The sequence below is a fragment of the Arachis hypogaea genome, chromosome 9 (assembly GCF_003086295.3).
Source record: "Arachis hypogaea cultivar Tifrunner chromosome 9, arahy.Tifrunner.gnm2.J5K5, whole genome shotgun sequence".
NCBI classification, from domain to species: Eukaryota; Viridiplantae; Streptophyta; class Magnoliopsida; order Fabales; family Fabaceae; genus Arachis; species Arachis hypogaea.
The window spans coordinates 105,839,942-105,848,356 of NC_092044.1; the positions used below are offsets into that span (position 1 = coordinate 105,839,942).

An 8,415-nucleotide genomic window follows, 5' to 3' on the forward strand; every position below is an offset into this window, starting at 1 on the left:
CACTTTTGGCATCCTCACAATCACAATGAAACCACCACAAAAGAGCACAGAAGATTGTCAGTTATTGGACCTTATCTTAGAAACCCGTGATTATGTCTTGTCTTGTTTCTCGGGCTTTTTGAAATAAAATATACAAATGGCAAACATGCTTATTGAATTATTTCCAATAGGGCTCCTATAGAAAAGCTATCAGTCTATCAGTCTTAAAACACAACAAAGATGCAACGATATTGATTGGTAGTGCAGGCACTCATTCAACCAAGGCAAATATTTCATGAACATGATCATAATTTGGGCCAACATCAAGCCCATTAATAATAATAGATGGCACATCAACGAAGTACAATAATCCATGACCAAAAAAGGTACAATTAACAGCTATGTTCAAATAACACTACCCACAATGCACAATACCACAAAAAATAATAATAATAACACTAGCCACAGCTTGATCATGAATAAGAAATACATGACGGTAACTCGCAAGTGAAATTCTTAACTCAATTTCTATGACAGCAAATAAATTTTCTCAAATCCTATCTCAGGCCAGTAACAGATGAAGATACAGAACGTATATGATATTAGCTACTGTTGACTTACAACAAAAGAATATAGTTCTAAATACTACACTTGGAAAAGGCAATAATGCCCTTTCCAATCGATCTTAAACTGACAGGGTTTGAGAATAATTCCTATAAGACCGCTCTCAACAAAAAAAAAAAAAAAAATCCTGCCTCTCGCTACAATAAAGATCTCCCAGAGTATATCATATGATGAGAAATAATGTAAACAAATCCCAAAAATTCAGCAAATGTATAAGCAATTAGCAAGCAGGTTTCACTACGCATCTAGAAGCAGACTAGTGCATGCAAACTACCCTATTCTACTCAAGAACCCTCTCAGAAGCATAAGCAACCTTCTGCATTATCATAGATTCAGCTGTACGTATTGCTCTCTGGGAACCCGTTATAGTAACTTTCCTGTATAATAAGGAAAGTAGTGTAAAGCATTTTGGTAAAGGAAATTATTTTGGACATTTGATCATTGATCTGGCTTATATTCTGGATATTAAGGGTGAAAAAAGCCTTGATAGAATAAAATCCTACCTGTCTGTTGTCCCAGATATGTAATCTCCTCTGTCTGATATCTTTATCCTTGCCCCACTAACCTGGAAAAAAGTTAAGACTTACTTGGGTTAGTTTCTTAATTAATTAGTCACTGTAAGCCATGTAATACTCCCAGCCATTGACAAACCTGACTAATATCCATTATATTCCTTCCGCCACGACCAACAACCAATCCTATATGGCCATCTGCAACACCAATGGTCAGCGAGTTACTCCGGTCCTCCTGGAGAACAACAGGAACTCTGTCAGTTCAGACATCACCAATTCACCTTCAGATGAAGATGTGAGGAATTCACTACTGACTACAGGTCCTATAATCCCATGATAGCATGCTTGGATTTGGCCATAATTTTCAAATTGCCAAAATCATAATCTAAAAAAATTATTCACATGAAACTGGATTTCATAAAGCTCATCAACTAAATCTCAAGACAACAGCAGTACTATATTAAGCATGCATTATAACTAAGTTTCATACTGTTCTTAGTATACTAAACAATGCAGTGTTGACAGTTATTTTTTTAAGACTTCCTCCATTTAAAATGCAAGATGCCATCACATAATGTGCTTCAGTGGTAGTTCCCCTTATATATGTGATATTAGATCCTTGTCTAGTGCTGCAAAAATTTAGTTTTCTCATTATCACAATTGCGGGAAGAAAGTAAAATTAGATAAACAGATCATATTGAAACCATTGGATCCGCCATTATCAAAACCATAATTTTCATTAAAAGCTAAAACCCAAACAAAAAGGAATTCTTTAAGTTTCTCTTAAAATGTCTTCTAGTATTCCATCACAAACCCTTTCAAGTTTTGACTGAATTCTGTTTAACCTGGTCCTCTTTTCTCACTGGGACCTCCATTGGTCTATGATTCAAATGATCAAACCAATCATATTCTACCCAATGGATGCTAATCTAAGCAAGAATAATAACTCCTACTCTTATCTTCTCATGTATGTCTATTCAACCACCTTAGCACACAAACTATAAGAAGCTAAGCATGTTAACACTGAGAATGATAATTCATGAGAAGAATTAAATAAGTAATTCCAGGATAAAAAAAACACTTGATTTTTTGTTAAAAGTTTCATTTGTCACAAGTCACAACATGCATGTTAATCGGCATCCTGTAGAACAAGAAAAGGGAATTCAACATCTTCCCCTTTTTTATATTATTATTATTAACTCAGTAGAAAATCCAAAACAATAACAATACTAAATTAATGGAACAAAAGAACCTTGCTATTCTGGAACTTTCCTCCAGCAGCACCATTTGGTCTGTAGTTCGCTGCATTGTATGGTGCTGGTGCAACAGATGGAAGCACATATGTATATGGAACACCATGATAACCCGAAAAGTAAACACCTATGTCAGTTAACAATATTATACTTAGCATTAAACTCACCAAAGTAGCTCATCACAAATTTAGCACCAAATTAACTCATCATAAAACATTTTCAATATCTTCATTTTCATTGAAATGAAAATTTAACAAGGGAATTAATATAATATAGAAAGATGAGCATTCCTCTAAAAATGGATGATTAAACTATATTAACTCCATTTTTACCTCAATATACAAAACTATAAGCAGAACATACTTTTGCCATAACTATCTTCTACATATCTCCATGTATAAGTACACAACATAGTAGTAGAGAAGCAGATGGGACAAGTTCATTGAGAAGGAAAAAAAAATAAAAAAGTGCCTACAAACCCATAATCTTATACAAAAAGAAATAATCCTACAATAGCAGGGAAAGATATTATGGTTTGAGGCAATGCTTCCATATACTAACTTCATGCAATCATGGGAACCCATACACACAAAACATGGACAGTGGAGAGTTCAATATTTTACTATTAGGCCCTCCAACTCCAAAATATACATTATAAACATACAGATTACTAACATGTAAGAATGAATAACATCCAAGGTACTAATTCGGAACACTAACCTGGATATGAAAATGGAGAGTTCATGGACTGCGAATAATGAGGATCTTCAGCTAACTTAGAAACAATTAAATCAACTGCACGCATTTGCTCATCAAGAGTTCCTGTCAGTGTCACTAGCCTATCATTCAGTCCGTAATAATTATTATCCTGAGGAGATATCTTAATTCCAGCCTGAGATTCTTCAATGAATGACCTGACCAAAGGCAAGAATTTATGCTCTAAGCTTTTATCACCAATCATGTGTAATTTAAAAACAAAGAGAAAGGGTCCTACAATTAAGAACTCTCTCTTTTCTGACATAATTTAGGGAGAGCAAGGGGAAATAAAAGCTGGAACACCAAAGAACCACATGAAATCACAATACACCCAGAATCATAAATTAAGACATAGTAGTATGATAGTATCAACAACTACTTTTATCTGTACATATTTTAAAAAATTGTAAATAGATAACTTAATGAGGAAAAGCAATAGTACCTAATGGTAGCACCTCCCTTGCCAATTATACCACCACAAGAACCATTTGGAACAATGAGTCTCACTTTTGTTTTTGGCTCAGCATCATTTTCATCCTCACTTTGAAGCTAATGACACAAGGTAAATAACTTTCAGGAAAACAGGAAATTGTAATACAAGTTTTCATTCTCTTCATTACCAATCAAATTGACATCATAAATTACCTCACTGAGCAACTTAGACAGAATAAGTTCAACAGCTCTTAGGATTTCATTTATTCCACCAGATACCATGATAATCCTATCAGTAGTCCCAGGAAAGAATTCATGGTTGCGTGATAACTGGATTCGTGCCCCAGATTGTGACTGAAAATCAGTGATGGTTGAACCACCCTTTCCAATAACAGAACCAGCTGCAGAGTTTGATACAAGAAACCTAACATATGTTGGCTTCTCTGCGGAATCTGCAAGTGATCAACATAATGTCATATAATATTAAATAAATAAACAATTAAGACATTTACATATTTACAAATAAGAGTATAACTTTTGGATGCAACAAGACAGAAAAACTATCGAACATAATTTTAAGCTTCAATTGACCAGATTCTATATATGAAACAACTTGCCTCATCTTATGAGGGGAAAAAAAAAACCAACAATGCTTCCCTTCAACTACCACTATGTACAACATAATCATTGCAAAAACTTCAAAACTACTTCCCACTTGCATAATAAGAATAATAAAAGGAAACCAAATCTTCAATCAATGTTAGCCAAAATAATAACAACCAGAACCAGAATATCCGGTTTATTTAAGCAAAAGTTGAGCTAAAAAGCTCAACCCAGAGAATTTTAGAACACTTATGTTAAGGATATATAATACTGCCAAGTAAGAGTTAGTTCCAGTTGTGTGCTAAATCGGTAATGAGATGCCGAAAGTGGCCTAACTAGATTCAAACCAAAAGAACTCCAAATTTGACCAAAATGGAGTATATTTGGGAAACCTTCATTAGCTCCCTCGAAATTTAAACTTAATGAATGAAAACAAAATGAGCAAAGGAACAAAAAATAAATGAATAAACAAACAAATAAATAAATAAGCTCTCCTAGTTTCTGCCATCAATAAAACTTGGTAAGCAACAGCATATTATCCTTCTATGCAACTGAATATAAGCATATCCACTTAAATCTAAAGACCAAAGCAGAGAGATAAGAAATAAGTAAAACCCAAAATCAAATCCACTCAAAAAGCAGCTATGCATTTTTGTTCTTATTTTCATTTTCAGGATAACATAGCAAAAATAAAAAATGAAAACAGTGAATCTGAGGAAAGGTAGCGTGATTAGTGGCGCGTAGTGCAACAATTAGGGTTACGAAAGGAAGGTGTTGACCTTTAGAAGTTAGAAGAGCATAAGCGAGATACATTGAACCTGACCTACATTAGGGCACAGAAGCATGGAGAGAGAAAGCAGATCGGGATCGAGATGTACCTTCAAGGGAAGGGGATTGGTGAGGCGGCGAGGCGTGCTTCCTTGGCCCTTCCGGCGACGACACGTATGAAGATTCCGTCGACTCCATTCCCTTCTCCTTCCTCTTCTTCTTGTTCTTCTTGTTGCTGTTTCTCTGCTTCTTCCTCTTCCCCGAAGCTGATAACCAAAACCTATTCTTCTTTGAATACGCGAGAGAGAGAGAGAGAGGATTTCGAAATGAGATTTAAGAGCGAGGTAGAGAGAGGGTTTCACAGCATTGGGTTAAGGAATTCAAAACTGTTATAACACAGAGAGAGAGAGAGAGAGAGAGAGAGAGAAATGGAGGAGTGAGAGTGGTGGGAACAGAGAAGAGAAAAGAAGAGAAGAGAGGAGAAGGAGAAGGAGGTGATAGTGTGTGAATAGCTGTTGCTACATATCCAAACATCTATCGCTTTTTTTATTTTTCTTTTTTTTTTCTTTTTATTTTCGTAGTAGTAATAATAATAATAATAAGGAACTCACTCAGAAAAACACGCTAAAAATATTTTTTTATAAAGATATTGTTTAATAATTAAAATTTAATACTTATAATCAATTAAATCGTGTTATTTTTGTCAAAATTAGGTTAGACAAATTAATTTGACCAAAAAAAAGTGAATTAAATTTTGAACTGATCTAAATTAATATTATTTTTTATAAAAAATGACTACAATATTTTATTATAAAAAATTACTAAAATACTTCTACTATATATATTAATTTTAAAAATCCTAAATTTTAGTTCTTTATTTTTCTATCGTAGGATTAGGATTTAGAATTTTTAAAATTAATATATATATATATATATATAAAATAAGAGTATTTTAATTATTTTTTATAATAAGGGTATTGTAGTCATTTTTTATAAAAAAATAATATTAATTTAAACCAGTTAAATATTTGATTCACTGTTTTTTCGGTTAAATCAATTTGTCTAGTCTAATTTTGATAAAAATAACATAATTTAATCAATTATATATATTAAATTTTAATTATTAAAAAACATCTTTAAAAAAAGACATTTTATGCGTCTTTATCTGAATGGCTCCCTAATAATAAAGATGAAAACTTAAGTTCAATCGATTTTATGTGAAGTTGATAGTTGAAAGTCTTTAGATGAATTCTCAATTATCAACTTCACGTGAAGTCGACTGCACCTGAGTTTTTACTAATAATAAATGAGATATGCGAAAGGATTATAGAATTTATTGTTTTGATCATTAAAAATAGGTAAAATATGTAATTAAATTATTTGATTAAAAAATTAAATTAATAATTAAATAATAACAAAAATAATAAATTTTAAAATTCTTTTTATAATTTTTCGTTATAAATAAATAAATAAAAATTGGTATAGCTTTGCGGAACTGTTGGGTTGTGTTGAGGTGTCAAGGCATGTGTGTGTCGTGTCTCTCTCTTTTCCTGGATATTTTTATTCAAAATCTTCACTGCGCCCTGAAAAAATCACAGCTACTCCCAAAGGTTTTATTTTTATATATAAAAAAAAGTATTATTTTAAAATTTTTATTTAAAAAAATTACTAATTTATTTAAATTTAAGCAAATTAGAGAAACTTACTTATCTTAAGCACTATTAGATTTTTTGCCACTACATGCGAAAAATCTCTTTTTTATTTTTAATATTAGAGTAACAATTGTACTTTTTTTAAATTGTGATATATTGTGATATTTTTTAAAAATATGAAATGATTTAATGTATAAATTGGATTGTCTAATTTTTAAGAGGTATAGAATTGGACCGTCCGATTGTTAGGTATACAAAATTTTAGAGTACATCCGATTTGTGTGTACTCCAAAATTTTTTAATTTTTATAAATTAAACAATTCGATTTATGTACACCAAAATTTTTTAATTTTTTCAGCACAAATCGTGGATCCGATTTGTGTATTCCAAACTTTTAAAAAATTTTTAAACACGGATCCATTCATGTATCTTCCATAGTTTTAAAAAACACCAAAAATTACTATATTAAAATATAACACTCATTCTACTTTTATATCCAAGTTTTTTTTAGCCACAAAAAATAAGTAAGATTATCTTGTTATGCATTTCTGCTAACAATGGCAACAAAATTGGTTAAATTTTGTTTCCATTTTTGCTGCTCATGAAAATTAAACTAAAAATAATTCCCCATCATTATCATTAGCATTATATTATCATACAATATATAGTATTTTAATATTAAAATTATTGACATAATATATTTTAGTACTAATATATATCTCTCTTTTTAAAATATTTTAAAAAAGTATTTTTTAATTATCAACTATTTTTCTAGGTATTTTAAAAATTAACATATTATCAGCTATTTTAATAGATTTAATATATTCCTTTTTTATTATGTATTAATTTTAATTAATATGATATACAAATAAAAATATACATTTTATTGTTTAAATTATTTATTCTTATATTCATTAATAATTTGTCTAAAAATTTTTAATGATATAGAATTGAATTGAATTCTATTAAAAATTAATTTTCAATTTGAATTGAATTGAATTTTAACGTTTAGAATGAATTAATAAATTTATAGAATTGAATTGAATTCTAATATTTAGAATGTTTATTAAATAAATTAAGATTTTATAGTAAATACCTTTATTCTTTATTAATCTAACATTATATTTAAATAAAAAATATATTTATTCATTAAATTATATGAAATAATTAAAATTGTATTTTTAAATTAAATTTTTCTTTAATTAAAATTTGTTTACTTCTTTTGAAAAATAAAAAATATTATTTTTCATTCTTATAAAATATGTAGAAGACCAAAATCAGAGTTTATAATCAGTAAAGTCATCGACACAAAAAATAAACTAAATTATCTACTAACAACTCACAAATATTTTAATTCAAAATTTAACAAAAGTAAATTCATGCAACATAAGTATTTGTTTGTCAAAATAAAAAACACAAAATATCACTCAAAGTTTATTTTAAAAATCACGTAAACTTTGTGAAACTATTAGGCATGAAACCAACCTAACTTGTCGCGCAACTATTCTAAATGCAACTCTTTTGGACATTCAAAGAAGACATCAATAAAAGTAAAATGTTCAACAAGCCGCTTAACAATTTCAAAAAATTTATCATCTTATGCACTCAAATTACGAATTGCCTCAAATAGTTTAGAAGTCTGAATCAAAATTCATTAAGAAGTTACACAGAATGTAATAATCTATAATAATTTCGCTCACATTGTCTACATCATATCTAGTCATCTCTCTTATGATAGAAAATTTATTTTTCACAATTCTAAAAACTCTTTCAATTACATTGGAGAATGATAAATGTCTTAAATTGAATAACTCTTTGGGATTTTTAAGAAGATGT

At 29.9% G+C, this 8,415-nt stretch overlaps 1 protein-coding gene across 2 annotated transcripts; it reads right to left on the reverse strand.

The window, feature by feature from the left end:
• Nucleotides 1-563: 563 nt before the first annotated feature.
• LOC112711496 (protein BTR1) lies at nucleotides 564-5,524 on the reverse strand. 2 transcript variants are annotated; one of them, XM_025764167.3, is made up of 8 exons: nucleotides 5,038-5,524; nucleotides 3,770-4,008; nucleotides 3,567-3,673; nucleotides 3,089-3,282; nucleotides 2,368-2,495; nucleotides 1,255-1,350; nucleotides 1,107-1,168; nucleotides 564-980 (listed from the first exon to the last, which is right to left on the reverse strand). In XM_025764167.3, exons 1-8 carry the CDS (start codon nucleotides 5,123-5,125, stop codon nucleotides 884-886), a joined length of 1,011 nt encoding a protein of 336 aa, XP_025619952.1. In that variant the 5' UTR covers nucleotides 5,126-5,524; the 3' UTR covers nucleotides 564-883. The 2 variants fall into 2 exon arrangements, with proteins under 2 accessions (XP_025619952.1, XP_025619953.1); XM_025764168.3 differs by having other exon boundaries at nucleotides 2,368-2,432; nucleotides 5,038-5,470.
• Nucleotides 5,525-8,415: the final 2,891 nt, after the last annotated feature.

Bases quoted from the DNA above. Each gene is read 5' to 3' on its own strand.
- LOC112711496 (XM_025764167.3), bottom strand. From the start codon at position 5,125: ATGGAGTCGACGGAATCTTCATACGTGTCGTCGCCGGAAGGGCCAAGG. The intron at 2,496-3,088 runs GTTAGTGTTCCG...TAACTGACATAG, and splicing joins CTCTCCATTTTCATATCCAG to GTGTTTACTTTTCGGGTTAT. The intron at 981-1,106 runs GTAGGATTTTAT...CTTATTATACAG, and splicing joins ATATCTGGGACAACAGACAG to GAAAGTTACTATAACGGGTT.